Raw genomic sequence first — 20,415 nt, forward strand, 5'->3', positions numbered from 1 at the left:
CACAAAATGCTTAAAAAAACAAAACAGATTTAGCCTTATAGTTTCACAGTGCTGAAATTTTCATGGTGAGTGTGAAGAACCATATCTGTCTACTCTGAGATGTGGTTTTCCTCAACCCTCAGAAGATGTCTTTGTCCTTTTATCTCACATTAGGTCCCTCTTAGGTCATATATATTCTATCCCTTGAACCTGTCCATCACAGAAAACTTTCTGCATTTTTACATTTTCAAAAAACTTAATTTCAAATGATTTATAAGCCGTTTTCCTTATGGGGACCAAGAAAGGAAAAAAAGGCCCCACAAGGTCAAACATTACTAGTTAAGGTCCTCATAATGAATGTTTTATGGGGACTTTCCATAGACATATTGATTTTTATACTGTACAAACTGTATATTCTATTTTGCCATCTTTTTGGGGATATTTTGTCCCCATAATATACAGTTGACCAGGACCCCACACACACACACACACACACACACACACACACACACACACACACACACACACACACACACACACACACACACACACACACACACACACACACACACACACACACACACACACACACCCAATGCAGTAGCTTCATTTCCTTATCAGCTATCATGAGCTCAAACACAGTAAGGTCAGGAATTACAGTTACAGTTTCAGCAGTTCATTTATTCATTTACATACAGTATATCTGCTGTCAAACACATACGATCATTGTTCAACATTAACACGCCGCAGTGTAAACACAAACTAGTACAACTCAACACAAGGCTAAATCAATCTAGATATGGTTTCTTTTCTTGTATGGAAAAAATTTGGCGTTTTTTGAAGGACAGATTTTAAAAGTAACAGAAATGACTCAAGAGCAACAGCCGTAGATGGCAGCTGGGTTCTCAACAATTTTCCTGTCTTACCAGCAGGCAGCACAGAAACCAGAAACACTGTGTCCAGGTGTTTCATTCCCAGGCTGTGCAATAACCTTGACGTTAGTACCAAATTTCCTAACCTTCTCATGAATCACCGATGAACTATACCACTACACTCTTGTTTAGAAAGAAAGAAATGATAGCAAAAGAAACCAATAGCTTGATTTTAAAATTACACGCAAAGTATGTGAAATGAAAAATGTGGAGTTAGATATTTCATTTAAGTCAGGTCAGATTTATTGGTAACACTTTACAATAAGGTTCATTAGTTAACATTAATTATGAACCAATAATGAACTGCACTTATACAACATTTATTAATCTTTGTTAATGTCAACTTCAACATTATTAAAGTCTTGTTAACATTAGTTAATGCACTATGAACTAACATGAACAAACAATGAACAACTGTATATTCATTAACTAATGTTGACGAAGATTAGTAAATACATTAACAAATGTATTGCTCATGGTTAGTTAATACACTTATTAATGTTTAAATAATGAACCTTATTATAAAGTGTTACCAATTTATTTATATAGCGCTTTATACAATAAAGATTGGGTAAAAGCAGCTTAAATAACAGTGTCAATGTATAGCAAAATTAATCAATTATGAAACAAATTCAATTTTAGCTGCTCTACAGAAGACAATAGTGTGATTATTATAACTTAAGTCAGTTTAGTGTTGATTCAGTTCAGTTCAATAAGTTCATCAATGGACCCTTTTCACATTTCCAAGTTTCTCAGAAGTGGAAGTCGTCATAGTTGGCAAAATGGTGAACGGAAAATAACGGAAACTAGTTTCCTGTGATTGAATATCAAGGCAATGCAACTGAAAGTAAATCTTTGCTAGATTCGCATTGTTAATAACTGTGGAAACACATCATCGCAGTCTATGGAAAGGTGTCAATATGAAACAAATTCAGCTATAAACATCTCTACAGAAGAAAATCGTTTCATTATTCAGCTCAATTTAGTTAATTGTTGATTCAATTCAGTTCAAAGTGTTATTATCCATCTTAATTCAGTTCAAATTTTGTTCTCATCCAATAATGTCAGTGCAGTTGGCTTGATATTACTGAATATTTTAACATATTTAATTGTTCACTAATTATAATTATTATAATTAAAATAAAAATACTTATTAATAATTAGTTTTATCATTTCAACTACATTAATTAAGTTTTAGTCACTTCGTTTATTGACTGAAGTGACAAGCCTAAAGCGTTAACCTCAGTTCTACATAATATTCTCCCACTTGAAACATTCAGTTGTTAAACTTCTAGGAGATACTCTGTACAAGGTCTCTTTACACAAAAGAGGGTTCAAAAAGAAAACAAAGACCCTTTAGACAAGTCTGCATCTGTCAGGTGTTGCTAGCCAAATGCCAGCAACCTTGAAGGGAGTCGACCGGAATGCAGGGGCATTATCTCTTGCGGCAGAAGTAAAACTTAAAGCCAAGTTTTCTTATTTTCTTCTCTCTTAGGGTGAGAGAATGGGTAGAGTAGAAATCAATATTCCAGAGTCCATCCATTTTTTCCTCTTCTTTTTTGTGGACCTATGTGAAACTTGCAGAGTGACCCCTGACAGAAGTTAATGGCTAACTGCGTTATCTCTCTTTACAGCCCGGGGTTGAACCCCAAATCAATAGATGATACACAAATATTCCAGCGCTCAGCATTGTTCGTGCTCTCACCACATTTTAGTTCATAGAATTCTGCTATGTTTAAGAAATTCTGCTATGATTATGCTGAAATAGAGTGGTGCAGGGATGACGTCGAATCCCGGAAGACTAATTCGCCACTGGTTCCCTCAAGATTTTCCTATGGGGTTTTTTAAATTCGAGTCAAATAAGGTCTAAGGTAAATTTGACGATACTTGGACATAATGTTCTACAATGTAAATTACACCACCCAAACGTTCTCATCTAATTACTTAATAGAAACATACTTTTTTTTTTTTTTTTTTAATTCACATTTTCAATTTAGGTGTTCAAAACATTCAAAAAGTATTGTAAAGTTGTTTACCAGAGATCTTATTTTTCTCATAAATTGAAAAACCCGATTGGAAAATCTTGAGGGAACCAGTGGCGAATTAGTCTCCTGGGCGAATCATCCCTGCACCACATTATTAACATTTCACTTTTACTCCATTAAGTTTTCTCATTCATTTAATAAAGAACAAATATATTAAAGTATTAAAATGTTTAAGTAAAATAAAATTATGCAAAAGATGATGTCTTGGCAAATTAAATCCCTTGAAAATAAAATCAAACCATTATGGAATGACCATTCCAACCCCAAATCCATAAATACTAAGTCTGTGAAATGTCACAAGAGTGTTAAAGCATTTGCTAGTGCACAAAGCATCTGATTGACACTAAATATATCTTATTGAGTCACTACTATCACAGCTTATCACTGACTTAAGTATGGTCTACGTGATTACAGTATGTACACTGAGGCGAAAAACGGAGTAGAGTTGAGAGGAAGTTTTGATGAATGACATGCTGTTCGGTGAACAAACAAGTATCGTCTCCAATCAAGAAATCAAAAGTACTTCCACCAGTTTACTACCCAGGCAAAGGTTGAGCTCAAGGAGGTTTTATAGAATTATTAAGTAAGCAATTATGATAACCCAGCGTTTTAAAGATAATAGAATGATAAGATTCTGCTAGAGGAGCATTATCGCTCACCCCCTCGCGTCAGAAGTCAATATGTTTTTCTTGTTTTGCTTTTGTTTTTCCAATTTCTTGCATCAAATCAGCGAATGTTATGTCTGCAGGGAAAATTTGTCTTTATTTGTGGCGAACATCAGAAGCTCGTGGGGACCACAGTGGAACTGAGGGAGGGTTAGCATGACCCTGCTAAGCTAGTGGTATTTTTTATCAAAGCTCATAAACCTTGAATGACTATATATTGATAAAGACTGTTTAAAGTGTCACTGGAACGATAACATTTGCACTGTAAATGTGGCCCGGAGGCTCCAGCTCCAGTCGAGGCCTATTGATAAGCACACTGGCTTGATTCCTCACGGCATCCCCCGCGACAACAACATCCAAACGTCTACCTGAGTTCATCTACTCTGTGATTCTGGTATTGCTTGAGATGCTCACTGTGGGAAGGCAATTCCATGGTAAAAACACTAATACACTGAAATGCTTTTTGTTTTGATATATTTTCCACAGAATATTTATAGTGGAAGTGGAGTTAGATGCTATACTGGCATGTGAAAACTGGCACTGATAATTTTTTGGGTGTTTGAGAAAAAAAATGATAAAATAAAATACAATTTTGTGTGCATGGAGAGTAGGCTATGGGCGTGAGGGGTGACTATTCTTATGCAAACAAATACTCATGAGACAGAGGAAAAGTCATTTGAAAAATATGCAAACAACTGAGTAGTGTTAATTTGTAAGCTTTCAGGCTTGGAATATGGAATATGACTAGATCGAAACTAGTCATATTTCATAGCAACAATGAAGTATGTAACATACTCCCGATTACCTCAGAAGTATAGCAGAATTTGTGAATGTCCAGGATGAACGTATACTACTTCACCTCGCCTCCCTCAACAACTCACTGCTATCGAATTGAGCAGTTATCTGAGACGGCAAAAATTAAACCTTCAGATGAAATAGTAACAAAAATGGGGCCAATATATATAAACAGCTTCAGCTTTTACATGAATAATACCAAATATTTTTACATTCCATGTTTTACTTACTGAGGGGAAATAAAGCAAATCTTATGAAAAGACTTTTTTAACAGGTTGATTCAAACTCCTGAAAAAAAACAAATCATCGACCAAATCGTTAGTTTACAGATCTTGAAAAAAAAAAAAAATAAGTAAATAAATAATTATTTTTAAGTTATTAAATTCATTACAGTATTACAAGTGAAAAAGAAATTGCAGTATGCTTATTTACCTGTAAAATATGCCAAAAAACAACAACAACAACAACAACATAAAACCTACTAAATTATTCAGGCCAAGTTAGCAACCATTGCATCAAAATGCAAATGCAAATGTGAAAATAAACAAATAAATACAAATACATTGGTCTTGTAGACATTTTTCACTTTGCCTTTTAACTCGAAAAAAAGATACAAAACAGTAACATATTAAATATTAACATTGTGTTGCCAAAAAAGTAAATTATTTAGGTAAAGACAGCAAGCACTGCATCAAATTGGGGGATAAAAAAACTAATAAAAATATAAATATATTGATCTTTGGCATTCTTTACTTTGCCTTTTTACCCGCAAAACAAAAGATGCAAACAGTAATAAAGTACTAAAATATGAACTAGATACAAGATGTACACTTTCCAAGGAATGTTGGACAAATTCAAGAGACAGGTCCTTCCTGAAACTTTGGCACGAGCGCATCTGTCGAAGGTGTTTGTGTATGTGGGTGAAAGTGAGGTGCTTGCGAAATCTATCAAACTGTGAATGGGGAACAGTGGGCAGTTCCATAAACTGCTTTTTTTTTCTTCAAGATTTGTCATAACATTTTTAAGTCAGTTACATAAAAAGGTAAATTGGTCTAATTGGAATTCAAAAGTAAGACTGATTAGCTCTAATTAACTTGTTGGTCAGATTAGTTCTTAAGACAGACTTAAGTTAGCGGCTATGTTTATGCAACTGGCTCCAGGTCAGCAGTACTACTATACAGCGTGTTTATTCAGCCTATCTCTTTGACTATTTAATTTTTTTCTGCGGCGTGTCTTGAGCAGAGGTGAGGCAGACACTTTTGGCCGACTTGTACCTTCAAAACAAATCGCAGAATCAGAGACCTCAGATGGCGAAGGGAGGAGAAAACATGGCCTCTTTATGACTTAACAATGAGGAGTTGGGTGGCGTCTGTAGGGTCCGAACTCCAGAGCCCTGTGGCCTACACGCTCTCAGCACTCCCAGAAGAGCCTGTCCAGACCTAACGGCCTTTGCCCATGCCTGTCATTAACGCCAGGCCATAAATATCCCCTGCTGCCATGAGCGAGGTGACGTGTGAGGACCTTCAGACACAAGGATCAATGTCTTCCAACACACAGGCACAAAATGTTGCCTGCAAGCAGGTGTGGCATCTGTAACGTGCGCTTGACGTGTTCTCAGGTAGATGAGTTCGTTCGTTCAGTCCAAATAAGGAATTTTTTTTTTTTCACTTTTTTCTCTTTCTCAAGAATTTTACATTTTTAAGTATCAAAAAACATCATTCAAATAAAAAATATCTAAATAGGCCTATTGCAATTTTTTGTACATCTTCAGTAAAAATTTGTCATGTTGCTTATAAATTATTCAAATTTCTATAATATATACTCTTAAAAATAAAGCCATATAACCATCATTTTGGTCTCCCAAAAGAACCTTTGAGTGAACTGTTCTTAAAAGTAACTTTGTTTTTGTGTGTGTGAAGAATATTTTAATAATCTAAAGAAAGAACCTTTAGTGTAATAGAAAGGCTGGATGTTCTTCATGGAATGGTTGATGCTTTGTTTTTAAGAGTGTACATTACCATTTAATAGTTTGGGGTCAGTTTTTTTTTCATGAAAGAAATTAATATGTTTACTCTGCAAGGATGCATTAAATTGATCAAAAGTAGCAGTAAAGACATTTATAGTGTTACAAAGGATTTTAATTTCTTTCTATTCCTCAAAGAATCCTGAAAAAAGTATCTCATTTTCCATGAAAATATTTAGCAGTTTTTCAACATTGATAATAATAAATGTTTCTTGAGCATCAAATCATCATAGGGAGCTGAAATAAATTTTTTCATCTTGAAGTTGAATCAAACTATGGCTGGATCTGAAATCGCATATTTCCCCAAAACAGTATGTGACAAAAGAAGTATGTCCGATTTCACAGTAGGCTACTCATAAAAGTGTAGTCAAAATGTAGGCCTACCTGGATGACCTACTACTTCCGGCGAGATTCTGAAGTGTGCATACGATGGACACTTTACTATCCTATGAGGCCACAGGAGAGGATTTGTGAATGGCAATGAAGCGACGCAACTGATGCTGGTAAGTCACATGACAGTGACAACATGGTGGTTTATAGTACGTCCGGATTACATTCATACTCTATAGAACATACTATTTAGCGGTTGTGAAGTAATTACTTATTCAAATTAAGTCGGCCTAACAACTCAATAGAGTATTTCGGATGCATCCCACGTTACACAATGCCATTCTCCTCAGGCAATGGCTCTGATACGTGTCAAGAGTAGGCACTGCCCCCTTGTGGTAATTCCTGATAATTTAACTTTGGGATCACAATCAATCACACCAACACCTCTCTCTGTAATAGCTGTCTATAGCAGGCAGCCAAGCAGAGGTGTGATCTCTGTAAAGATAAAGTGAGGGGCCCGATTCCCCCCTGAAGCCGTTAGTCATCTATCTGGCTCTCGTACCCCACAGTCTGGTGTCAGTCACTCTCAGCGGGAGACTCCGTCTGTGTCTGATACCCAAGGAGAGAGTGACGGGCCCCAGCGTTCACTCCGTCTCCCTCAGTCATTCTTTCACAAACTGAAGTCCTGTAACCACTGAGAAGATAATTGCTTCCTAAATCTTCTAATCTACACTGTCTCTGCTAACACACAACACTGAAATGTAGGGAAGAGTGGAGAAAAATGTGCTGCCACATGAATCTGGGAAACTGCAGCAGAATACCCATGTATTTTGATTGAGAAACACGCATGAGAAAATTGGGAAAGACTGTATTTAAAAAAAAAAAAAAAAAAAAAAAAAAAAAATCCCCCCCAAACTTTTGTACTGCAGTGTATGATCAGATTAAATGCCACTTCAGAGGTGTCAATACAATCCTAACACATCCTAAACAAAACAGACACTACTCTGTGGTGCAATGACCACAGACTTGCAGTCAGGATGACAGATGGCCAATTAAATGTCAGCAGATTCCACCGAGGCCCATTTCTCTAATCAGCTCAATTAAGCTCTTTTCTCAGTCCAAAAACACTCTGACGACTTGTTCGCTGACGCAGCGCAGCTCAAAACACTTGTGCAGCATGTGGGGATATTAACAAGAAGATGAGAGCCAAGAATGAAATTTCAGATGTTACAAATCACCATTAATGTACTGTGCCAGAATCAAGGATCTGCAGGTTTTTGGATGAAAGATCAGAGCTAGCTGAGTGGCTTGGATCTTCCTCAATAAGAGGCCGTTCTGTCATCAGAAGGCCATGGTTATGAATGAATCGGTCGATAGGCGGGATGTAAAAGCTCTCAGTAACGACCATATCAAGGCTCAAGAGATGTGTTGTGCTGACTTTTCCCATTACATCTTTCTCTACGGGTGAGTTAAGTTTAATCTTCTAATGTTTTCAAGCATGACCACACTGGCCCTACATGGATCATTTTGTCTAATTGGATTACTTCAAATGCACAAGACCTCAGTCAACCCACACAGCAGACTACCTGCCATTTTTCTATTTTCTTGTGAAGGATCATCTCTAGGAATTGTAATATCATCTAATGATGAAAATCCAACATTAAAGGTAAAATATGTAACTTTTGGCCCTCTAGCGGTTAAAAAACAAAACTGAATGCAATTTGTGTGGAAGAACATTGTTTTGGTTGTGCTTAGGCTCTGCGTGGATAAATATGGTTTGTGGCAAATGGTTGGAAATCCAAAAATGATGAGCATGTAAATGTAATATTTATGTTGCTATGACTAATTGGAAATGCTGATATGTCATTTATATATATATATATATATATATATATATATATATATATATATATATATATATATATATATATATATATACAGGGCTTGACATTAACACCCGCCAACCCGCCAAATGCGGGTAGATTTAAGCTGTGGCGGGGAAGACAGCCACTCCCACTAGCCACTTTGGCGGGTTGAATATAATTTCAGTTTACAGCCAAATGATCGTCGAAGATCGTCGTAGCACAAAATTGCAAACCAATCACACAATTCGTTATTTACGTGCAGTTAGTGAAGGAGGGATAGGCGGAATTGCGCTGAATGACACACAACAAAAGCGCTCTGTCGCTCGCGCTCCTCGCGCCTGAATAGTCAAATACACGTGCACACATGTCTAAATGTCCATCGTGTGGAGTATCTCGTGTGAATACAGTCGGTTATGGCTTAAGTGGACGTAAACAGGTGGTTAATAACTGGATATGCGTCAGTTACGTCCATGCATTCAGCAGCCCAATTAAATAGGCCGACCTGTCGGTCATTAATGTTAATCAAACAACAAAAGTTGTTAAATAAATGTAGGCTATATGTTAAATAAACCTACTGTATCTGAAAAAAAGATTATTTTTAATGTACTATTGTTTTTGTAATTTGCTTCTTTGTTCTTTTATATAGCCTAACACACATAACTTACAATTTCTCATATTAGCCCATGCTCATATTGTCCACCTCTTGCCCACCTGTACATACCAGCTGATATACAATGTAGTCTTGATTTGGGTGGTCAATCTGCATTTAAAAGTTTGAAACGGTTTTAAATCTTCTAAATCAAGTAAAATGACTCAAAATAAAGTAATTTAAGCATAACAAAGTCAACTTTAATCATATAAAATGTAATTTACCAACATCAAAATTGTGGCCAGTGAAAATGCGGAGTGGCTAGTAACTTTAGAAAACCACTAGCCACAGTGGCTGGTGAGCAAAAAAGTTAATGTCAAGCCCTGTATATATATATATATATATATATATATATATATATATATATATATATATATAAATGTCTTTACAAAACTTGATTATCCTACTGCTCATAAAACACTCACCACAAGACTTAAGAGATATAACCATTTTAGATGGAAAGGATCTTAAATGACTAGATGGAGACATTACTGCATACCCATTAATACAGTGCTCAGTGTAAATGAGTACACCCCTTTTGAAAAGTAATCTCAATGAACACAAAAACAATTTCCAAAATGTTGACAAGACTAAGGTTTATATAACATCTGTTTAACTTATAACATGAAAGTAAGGTTAATAATATAACGCAGAGAACAAAATTTTCAGTTTTATTCAAATTAGGCTGATGCAAAAATGAGTACACCCCACTGAAACTCTCTGGAGCAAAGCTAAATTTTAGACAACAAATGTCTAATTTAATAAGAATTCAACCACAGGTGAGTCTAATTATTCATTACACAGGTGTCCATAAAAGGGTGTTAAAACCCCTTCCCATTTCATGCTGTCAGCAACCGAACCACATGGAAGAGAAATGTCAGAAGACCTGAGAAAGAAAATAATTTCTTTACACCAGAAAGGTGAAGGCTACAAGAAGATCAGCAAAGCTTTACTAATCAGTCAGAATACTGTAGCAAAAGTGGTACAAAAATTTTAAAAAGATGGAATTGCAACCATCTCACAGAGACATCCAGGTCGTCCACGGAAGTTAACACCTCGACAGGAGCGTCTTCTGATGCAAAGTGTTGAAGAAAATCGGCATGCAAGTTCACTGCAGTTATCTAAAGAAGTAGAAAGCCAAACTGGGGTGACTATTTCCCGTGACAATACGGCGTACACTGCAGAGGAATGTATTCCTTGGTCGTCTTGCACTTTTCCAACATGACAATGATCCTAAACACACATCTAAGGCCACTGTTGGATTTCTGAAGAACAGGGTGAAAGTGATTCAGTGACCAAGTATGTCTCCTGATCTGAACCCAATCGAACACCAATGGGGAATTCTGAAGAGACAAGTTGAGCATGACTCTCCATCCAGCATCCAGTCTCTAAAAAAGGTCATTCTTGAAGAATGGAAAAAGATAAATGTTGCAAAATGTCGCCAACTTGTTCATTCCATGCCTAGAAGACTTGGTGCTGTCATTAAAAATCATGGAGGCCATACAAAGTACTAGATGTAGTAGTTTTTGTTGTGGGGTGTACTCATTTTTGCATCACCCTAATTTGAGTAAAACTGAAAAATGTGTAATCTAAGTTATATTATTAACCTTACTTTCATGTTATAAGTTAAACAGATGTTATATTAATCTTAGTCTTGTCAACATTTTGGAAATTGTTTTTGTGTTCATTGAGATTTTGTTTAAAATGTTACTTTTCAAAGGGGGTGTACTCATTTACGCTGAGCACTGTAGACATGGTATTTTCTTTCAAATAAATTCCAGCACAAGGCTACAACCATATAATGACCCACAATAGATAATGCTTTACACTGAACTCTGTTAAGAGATTTACATACAGTACAGCAATTTATCTATTCAATAAATAGTGTTGAGTAATTTGAGTAATAAAAAGGCTGAGTTGCTTTTACAACGATTCAAATCCCTCAGTTCTCACCATCTCCGGAAAGTCAAGACAATGTTGATTCTTGTTTTATTACGAGCTCTGTCACATTCTCTTTTTGCCAGCAGACTCTCCTGTTTTTATTTATTTATTTTTTAAACAGGTGATTCCCTAGAGGTTCAAGATTTAGCATGCTCCATGTCAACCTTTCTCACTCGTTGTGACAACTGACCTATAGGTGCTTCTCATTTCTTATTTGTGCATCCTCATTTGCTTTCCTTGCATCTCAGCTCCAACTTGTGTATTCTCGCAGTGCAATTAGGCTACGTTCAGACTGTCAGTCCAAATCCATTTTTTGTGCCTATCTGATTGAAATCCGATCAGATTTAGCAAGTGTGAAGTGCAAAAAAAAAAAATCACATGAAATGCGAAATTGAAATCCTATTCAAATTGCATTTCAAAAACAAGGTTGTGTTATTGCTAAGTGCCGGACAAGCAGAACATGACTATAGAACGGAGATATGTTTTGAAACCGGTGGAGACGACAGCACGGAATAAAGCCGTTCATTCCAGCCTCCTACATTTCTGCCGCAGCCTCATAAGATGTAGTAGGCTATATATTGTCATGTTGTAAATAAGACAACATCTGTATTGCAAACTCCTCCATGTTGCAGTTGTTGTTGTAGCCGTTCTTAGCGCAGCCTATGCCTACCAACGCAACGTCAATGCAGATATTCCGGAAAACGAAAGAGCGGCATGGACACACAAATTGGATCTGAACAGTTGAGATACACAATGTGGACATCAATAATTTTAGATCAGATTTATATAATTTTAGATCAGATTTCATTCGGATACAAATTATCGGATTTGGACTGACAGTGTGAACGTAGCCTAAGACGCAGTAGGCCAGCACGGCGCATACACATTATCATGTTGTAAATAAGACAGCATCTCTATTGCAAACCCCTCCATGTTGTGGTTGCTTTTGCCATATAGGCTACCTACCAACACAACACCATTGCCAAAGAAACCATTGCAGATATTCCCGAAAACAAAAGAGCTGCATGGACCCAAAAATCGGATCTGAACAGTTGCCATACACATTGTAGACAGTCAATAATTTTATATCAGATTACAATCCACAAATAATTGGATTTGGACAGGACTGACAGTGTGAATGTATGGGAAATTAAAGTGTCCATCGTATGTACACTTCAGAATCTCAAGTAGGGCATCCAGGTAACTTTTGCCTACTATGAGTACTAGGAATTCAGACATACTTTCGTCACATAGTGTGTTTTTCACCTACTACATAGTAGGGAAGTATGCGATTTCGGATGCAGCCTTTGATTCTCGAAAAACACTCTATAGCACCCCCACACCATACACTTGTCAAAGTAGAAACTTTTCTCCATTTATGTACATGATGAGAGATGCACGGGCGAGTGACATATGTACGTAATTTCCAGCGAAAATCAACCCCACAGGTCTAAAATATAAACACTTATCGGGGTAAGACAAAAACATGTTTTAGAAGGATTTATGATGTATTTAAATTTTTAACAAAGTTACATAGTGTATTATTCATTTTTTTTTTTTTTTTTTTTTTTTCTCAAATTGATCATTGGATGGTGACATCTGAAGTGACTTTTAGAGTCTTGTAGAAGTCAAAATTACAGATGAGTGCGCAATATCTTTTGCAAAGTACTGTGCTCCATTTTGTTAGATCTTTATTCGGCAATACATATTCAAAGCAAAATTCAATACAATACAGGGCAAAAGGAATTTCTCCTATGATAAATGTTGTACATCATACATCAAACATTCATTCATTCATAAAAAAAAAAAAAAAAAAGTATCAATGTTTTTCTGAAACCAGGGCAGTTTTTTGTGTACTGAAAATAAGGTACAAAACCGACTGTTTGAGTAACCATGACAATATAATTCTACCATTAAGGTATATTAGTGCATCTAGTTTTTAATGTTAAAATGACAAAAAGACTGATACTGAGAAAAAAAAAAAAGGATGACAAAAGATGTGAAAAATGATACAAATCTTTAAAAGGTAAAGTATGAAACTACTTTGCTTCCAGTAAAAATGTCTGCTTCACAATGTTAAGTCACACTGAAATGAAACATGCCATCAAACAACAGTGGAAGTAACTTTAGACCTCCTCCATGATGGGAATAGGCCACACAGGGGAAAAAAAATACAGGTCTTCATAATATACTTTGACAAGCACAGAAAGATGCCAAATTGTTAATGAAAGACTATTTTGATGAACAGACCTCAGCTACAAATTCTTTTTGGTCAGGCTTTCTTGTGGCCTAATTAAAGTAAGGCCCCAGTTAACAATTATAGCTGACAGGTGATATTCTATAGTATATTCCAAGTCATTCAGATTCAGTTGAAAAAGGTAAAAATACATAAATTAACTAGTAAGGAAAATGACGAACAGCATCTTATTTCCAAAAGGTAATGAAATGTTTTCATGTTTTTGGAACAATGGCACAAGACCAGCAGTTTCTATTCAAATCCTTTTTGTATTAAATATCTGGCAGACAATATGGTGCATAAAGTAGGACTACTGGAGAACAATCCAATAATGATGTTTGTTATGTAAATGAACATCCTTTTAAAGACAACAGGGTTCAGTTGCATGGAAAGCATGCACTTTTCAGCATTGATCAGATGACGAGCCAATCACCACCATGGGTGTGACAATAATACTCTTGTGTATATACTGTAGTACAGCAGCAATTCAAGAGAGGAACATGCAATGTTATACTAACAGTACTGCTAAAAGGTGAATGTTTTTTATTTCACTGTTTGGACAGAACAAACTTTAGTCTGCCAGTAAATGCAGACACATTTACACGTTATTTGGAACCGAACGCTACATCGCACAAAAATGAGACTTTAAAATGAATTTCCAAAGCTTCAGCGGGACTCTTTTAGTTCAGTCATGTCCTAAATTCACCATGCTGTATCATAACCTACACAGATACTGTAGATACAACTGTTTGCATCAGGATATATAAGCATAATACAATGACATAATAAAATATGAAACATTAGCAGACCCTGACAGTGTCAGTTCATGTCTTGTAGGTGGTGCTGAACTACTCACGGCAGAAAAAAGTGGGCACCTGCATGAATAAAATGGCAAGATGGAGTAGTTAAGCAAGTTTCTTCCTCCTTGCGGTGAACATAATCCAAGCAAACAAAACTGAAGGTAACCGGACAAATATTGAGCCTAAGAGATAAAATAAAGATGGATGGTGTAACACTGATGTCTCTTATAGCTTAGCGTGAGACACGGAGAACCTTGCGGATACAGAAAGGTGCTTATGAGAGCAGCAGCACACACTGTGGCTGAAAAACAGGGAGGTTGCGATGGCCTGGCGTTCTAGTAAAGCAGGATGCGACGTTCGATGGCCTTCCGGCAGATGGGGCACTCGCTCATTCGGTCTCCGCAGAGCTGACAAGTGCCGTGACCGCACATGAAGATCATATTTTTTAGGCGATCCAGACACACGGGGCACATGGTCTGAGTGGAAGGCAAATATGTTAAATGAGTCATTACTGCATTTAAAAAAAAAAAATTGCATATGCTGAACACTATAAACTAGGAGTGTGAATCTTTGGGTAGACAGCGAATCAATTCGATTCACAGGTTTCTGATTCGTTTCAAGAACGATTTTAGCAAATTTACAATTTGATTTCGATTAATGATACAATTCTGTATTTTTAAGCAGGGGTGGGTGATATGACCAAAAAGTTATTTTTGCTGGAAAAAAAGTTTCAGAAAATAAAACGTAACTTTAGATTTCAATTTTACAACTGAAATTGAATAATCAAATGCAAAATAAAACACTGCACAGTCTTCACTTTATTAATTAAACTTCACATTGATTCTAAAGCTACAATGTCTCTCAGTCAAGAGCAGTGATTCTGTTTTTCTTTTGTTTAATTAACATTTAGAACACAGACAGTAGCAGGTACATAAGACTGCTGTCATTTTAAGACCTAACACATATTTACGCTCACTTAATTAAGACACACTGTGTTAATGTGAAAACTTGTCAAGACGGATTTTTGATAATTCTGTTTGTAACAGGCCGTGAACAACATCACACTAAGGTTTCATTAATTTGCACGTCTAACTTATTTAATGTTCATACTTAAAAGACTGAATGATACCTAATTATGATTCATTAAAGGCAGCGGCTATTAAAACTAAGTGCAAATAGTGATAGATGCTATCTATACTAAGTGCAAATAGCATATTTTCTTAGCGATAGATGTTATTTACACTAAGTGGAAATAACAATATATTCTATTTACACAGTGACAATAGCAGCATTTTCTTAGCAATATGCTATTTACACTAGGTGAAATTAGCAATAGATTCCATTTACACCAAAAATACTTTAGTATTTTTGTACATTAACAGGATGCAATAATATCAGAGTGTAAATGATTATATTTATTAAAATTATCAAATGGTTGCTGCCTTATTGGAAGAATAAAAACCCTCCCTACATCTTCCCCTAACCCTATCCAATAAATACTTTTAATATTATTAAACACTTGATCGCAGTTTATTTCCACATTTAGAACATTATTTTCTTTTTTATTGAAAATAAATGCCTTTCTGATGTGATATGTGATGGGAATGGAGAAGAGTGAGCTCGGGAAAAGGCGGATTTGAACCTGCGTCGATCGCGTTAAAAGGCAGTTCTGCCAGCCTTACTCGCTACTGTTGCGCCACTGAAGACGTTGAATACGTGCGTCCTTTTTAAAACTTGAGTGGCCCAACCAGACATTGGTGGGCGGAGCTAGTGTAAATAGCGTTTGCCAACAAGGGATGCTATTTGCACTTAGTAAATAGACACTCAGTTCATTCAATTTTTAACATTTTAAATCCATTTTTGACCGACAAACAATTCACAATTCAAAAATGCAATGTTTTAAGATTGGCAGGGTTTGTTGTCGATGCATAAAGAAAATGAGTGAATCGCTACAAACGGCGACGCCCACCTGCTCTTTGATATCCTGCAGTTGCTGCTGTAACTTCTGTACATCTGCATTGACATTTGTGTTGTCTTTGTCCCTCTGCAAGGCTGGGATATTTCCACTGGCTGAAAAACAAAGCAGAGGTCATTGAGAAAAGTTTCAGCGGGTCAACAGCCAATCATGCAGTTGGTGAAAGTGGACCCCTGGGCCTCCGCATTTGCAGACCCCAGAGTCTTCTAACTTGGCAAATTTTACAGAGGAATAACTTGATTCTAGAAGTTTTGTGCCTGTTCTTTACATGGCTTATATAGGGCACTGGGGTATGAAATCAACTAACAGCACTGAAACGCATCAGGCCGCAAGCAGGCTTATGGTCCCACTTGACGGCCTCTTCTATTCGTAAAGTGTTGGCCAGAGAGAATAACGTATGCTGGGGTGGAGATATGAACTTTGAGCCCAAAGGAGCAGGAAGAAGTTGAGGCAGGAAGAATTTGGGGTGATGAATAAAATACTTACACCAACTTAGTGCCAGATTGTTGGGCTGTAGAAGATCCTGCGACCCCCCTGCCATTGAGTTAGAGCTCCCTGCTGAGAAGCAACCAGTCACAGTGTTATGTAATGCATGTACCCCTGCTGTTGGCTCAGGGGCCAATTCAGCCTGGCCTGTGGCATATGCTAGTTATAAATATTCATTAGAGGGAGCAAAGGGAAGAGCAGGTTAACGCAAGTATTTGACACATGGGTGGCTTTGTTCATCAAGGTATCCAATTATGGCTGCAGGACTATCCTCAAAGAAAGGTTTTAAGAAGGGATGCACTGATATTATAAATTTGCCTGATATTGATAAGTGGATAATTTCACATTAAAAGGATACTCCACCCAAAAATGAAAATTCTCTTATTTACTGACCCTCATGATATCCCAGATGTATGACTTGAATTCCTCAGATGAACACACAGATTTTTTTTTAGAAAAATATGACTCTGCGAGTCCTTATAATGCAAGTAGATGGGACAATCAAACCTGATTATGACACTAGTGGATGAATCAATGCTTTCTAAAACAAAACGATAGGTGAATGTTAGAAAATTGTAATATTTTAAACTTTAAACCATCACTTAGCTTGCACAAGAAGTTTAAAATATTAATATTAGTATTCTTCCTTACGCCCACCCATCGAAGCGTCAAGATTGAGGGTCCCATCCACTTGTATTATATGATATATCAAAGAGATGGATTATTTTTCTAAAAATCTTTGGGTCACACTTTATATTAGGCGTCTTTAACTACTATGCACTTGCATAAAAACACTTTATTTTACATTGTCCGTGTACTTACTGTAAAAATAGTAAATTATGCATAATTAGATGTAACTAACCCTAAACCCAACCCTACCCTTCAGTAAGTACAAGTATTTAATGAATATTACTCAGTACTTAAATGTATAATTACACTGTAACACGGACACTAAAAATAAAGTAAAAACAAGACAATTGTTAGGTACAATGTACTTATTGTGCTCATATTATATTGCAAAACACTTTTGCTTCTACTTTGGTGGGATACGGGTAAGGTTAGGGACAGGTTTGGTGGTATGAGTAGGTTTAAGGTTGGCTAAAGGTTTAAGAGAAGAGTAAACAGTGTAATTATAGATGTAATTACAGAAATTAATTACAGAAGTAATTAGATGCAGGTATTTTAAAATATAAGTACAACGTAAAAACATGTATTTACCCAATAAATGCGTTGGATCAATTTATTAATTTAAATGTTAGTAAAAAACAGTTTGCAGTTAAAGACACTTAATATAAAGTGGGAACAATCTTTGTGTTCCACAGAAGAAAGTAAGTCATATCTAGGACTAGAATTTTCCTCAAGACCCAATAATAATCAACAACTGGAAAATTCTACACCAGTGATTCAATCCTGGTCCTGGGGACCCACCGCTCTGCACATTTCAGTTCATGGAAGTCTTTCCTAATAAGCTGATGATCTGAATCAGGGAGACAAAGTGTACAAAATGTGCAGAGCGATGGGTCACCAATAACAGGATTGAAAACCACTGTTCAACACAATTTAAATGAAACACCAAACAAAAAAAATAATCATTTACATGTATTATAATGTACTGTATGGATTTTTATTTAGAGATTTGCTGAAGATTACATTTAACAGCGTTACTAAATTATTTTAAAGCGAGCTTTTTATAATGGCAAAAGTAATCTGTGTGAAAACAGAGTAAATGAGCATGCACATTTAAATGTCTAACACTGTCCGATATATGTACAATATTGAAATTGAAACATCTCTAATAACAGCCAATGAGGAATACGGTATCGTGCATCCCTAATTTTATGGTTTTCATTCAGTGGGAAAAAAAACATTTATAGCAAATGTTTTACAGACCATGGGTGTTGAGGCCTGAAAGGGAGATTTTTATGATGGATTAGTGTGAAAGAAGACAGACTGGTTAATTTTGAGCCCGACAAGTTGGAAAAAATTAGATTCACTAAACGGGAAATTAATGATGGCGTACTGAGAAACATTTCTTGGCTTCAGGGGTCGGCTAACAACACTGGATCATTTCCACTGGGTCATTTCACAGTCCCCCACTCTTATTTTCCAAAAATGATGTAGAATCTGTCTAACAGCATGATTAGTGGATGTTTCCTGCGTTCATATTCGAGTTCTCTTCTGTGGAAATTAAAGTTCTTGGCACATGTGATTGACCACAGCCTTCACAGGTCAGTTTATCACGTCCTTTTTTAAAGCGAGGAGCCTCTCGTATGTGGGAACTGAAGTGCTTCAGTCTTCAAAGTGACTGAAGCAGGAGAGAATCCCATCTATGGTGGCATTTCTCTCTCATTGCTCCATCTACATAGAGAGGCGGGGGGTTGGAGTGTGTTAGGTCTATACGAGATGCTGCTTGGGTCTTGTGTGTGTGGAAAAGTGGCGCCTTACAACAAACAGAGCTCAGGCACTAAAGACAGACCAAGATAAGAGCTAAAGGCTACATTCCTCTGTTGACTGGACTGTGTGCGAGTGTGTGCGTGTTTTTGTGGATCAGCATGTCTGAGGGTCAGCAGAGATGTCAGCGTGGATGGATGTGTTGGACATCTAAGCGAGGATAAAAAGAAACAGATCCTCCTCTCTATAAATAAACACTGTAAAAAAGTGAACTTACACCAGTATCCCTTTGAACTCAAACTAAACCAACATAAAGAACATGGGCAGTGTCATGATCACATACAAAGGAATGATGTTGTAACAAATAGTAGTGAATCACAACTTAAAAAAAGATGGAACTAAAATAAATCTCGCATAGCCCCTTTGGCATGTCCAATTATAGAAATATTCTATGTTTTCTGTGAAAAAAATGCATTCGGGGGATGCATTTTCAGTCGTCTGTTTGGAGTGGCTTCCTAAAAATCACAAAAAATCAAATCACGAAGACATTCCAGAGCAGTTACGAAGCTCATTCCAGGGTGTTGATATTATGCATTAAGGGGAGGGGCTACACGTCTGATTTGAGTCATAAAAACACATTTGGGAAATAACAGATTAGTCATAACAATGGAGAGAGAAATGAGTGTGGGCAATAGAAACAGAGAAGCACCAACCAAAGCCAACGTAAATATCAAACATGAGAGACATGAGAACGAAGGAAGAGAGAGGAAAGAGAAATAAAAAACGGGAACGTGTGGAAGTTCACTCACTAATGTCCTCATCATCAGTGGGATCCTCCATACCTTTCCCTCCACAGCACAAAACGAAGGGAGTGCGGCGCTCCACCACTGCCCGACACTGTACACACTTTTTCATCAGGCTGGCACAGTCTGCAGGAACACGCACAAATGCAAACACACGCACAATGTACAAGGTTAGCTTCTTAATACTTTAAAGCCTACTGTATCATTGATACTTTATCATACCTTCAAACTCAAAAGAGGTGAAAAAGGTGACATGTTTCTTAAGTAAATAGTTGTAGGGGGGTGTAGGGGCATACTCCCCAGGAGAAAATTTTTGTGATTTTAACATGTAAATGTCCACATTCTGAGTTCAATAACATCAAACTGATCAAAAACAATCACTGTTGATTTTGTTTTCAGAGACAGATGCAGCTGTAAACATTTTATTTGCGTATCTAACCTTTAAAAAATAAAATAAAATTGTCTGCATTATATATAATGCCTATTAATAAATTGCACTA

At 36.6% G+C, this 20,415-nt stretch overlaps 1 protein-coding gene across 5 annotated transcripts in view; it reads right to left on the reverse strand.

The window, feature by feature from the left end:
* Nucleotides 1-12,878: 12,878 nt before the first annotated feature.
* mib1 (MIB E3 ubiquitin protein ligase 1) overlaps nucleotides 12,879-20,415 on the reverse strand; it is a 75,765-nt gene continuing 68,228 nt past the window's right edge. The window contains exons 19-22 of one of the 5 annotated variants that reach the window (XM_048162960.1): nucleotides 19,955-20,041; nucleotides 16,722-16,790; nucleotides 16,230-16,330; nucleotides 12,879-14,736 (exon numbers count right to left, since the gene is read on the reverse strand). In XM_048162960.1, the coding sequence (XP_048018917.1) occupies nucleotides 14,596-14,736; nucleotides 16,230-16,330; nucleotides 16,722-16,790; nucleotides 19,955-20,041 (398 nt within the window). In that variant the 3' untranslated portion in view covers nucleotides 12,879-14,595. Of the gene's footprint in view, nucleotides 14,737-16,229; nucleotides 16,331-16,721; nucleotides 16,794-19,921; nucleotides 20,042-20,415 lie in introns of all 5 variants that reach the window. The other 4 variants (XM_048162959.1, XM_048162958.1, XM_048162957.1 and 1 more) reach the window with 4 other exon arrangements.

The sequence above is a fragment of the Megalobrama amblycephala genome, linkage group LG17 (assembly GCF_018812025.1).
Source record: "Megalobrama amblycephala isolate DHTTF-2021 linkage group LG17, ASM1881202v1, whole genome shotgun sequence".
Classification (NCBI taxonomy): Eukaryota; Metazoa; Chordata; class Actinopteri; order Cypriniformes; family Xenocyprididae; genus Megalobrama; species Megalobrama amblycephala.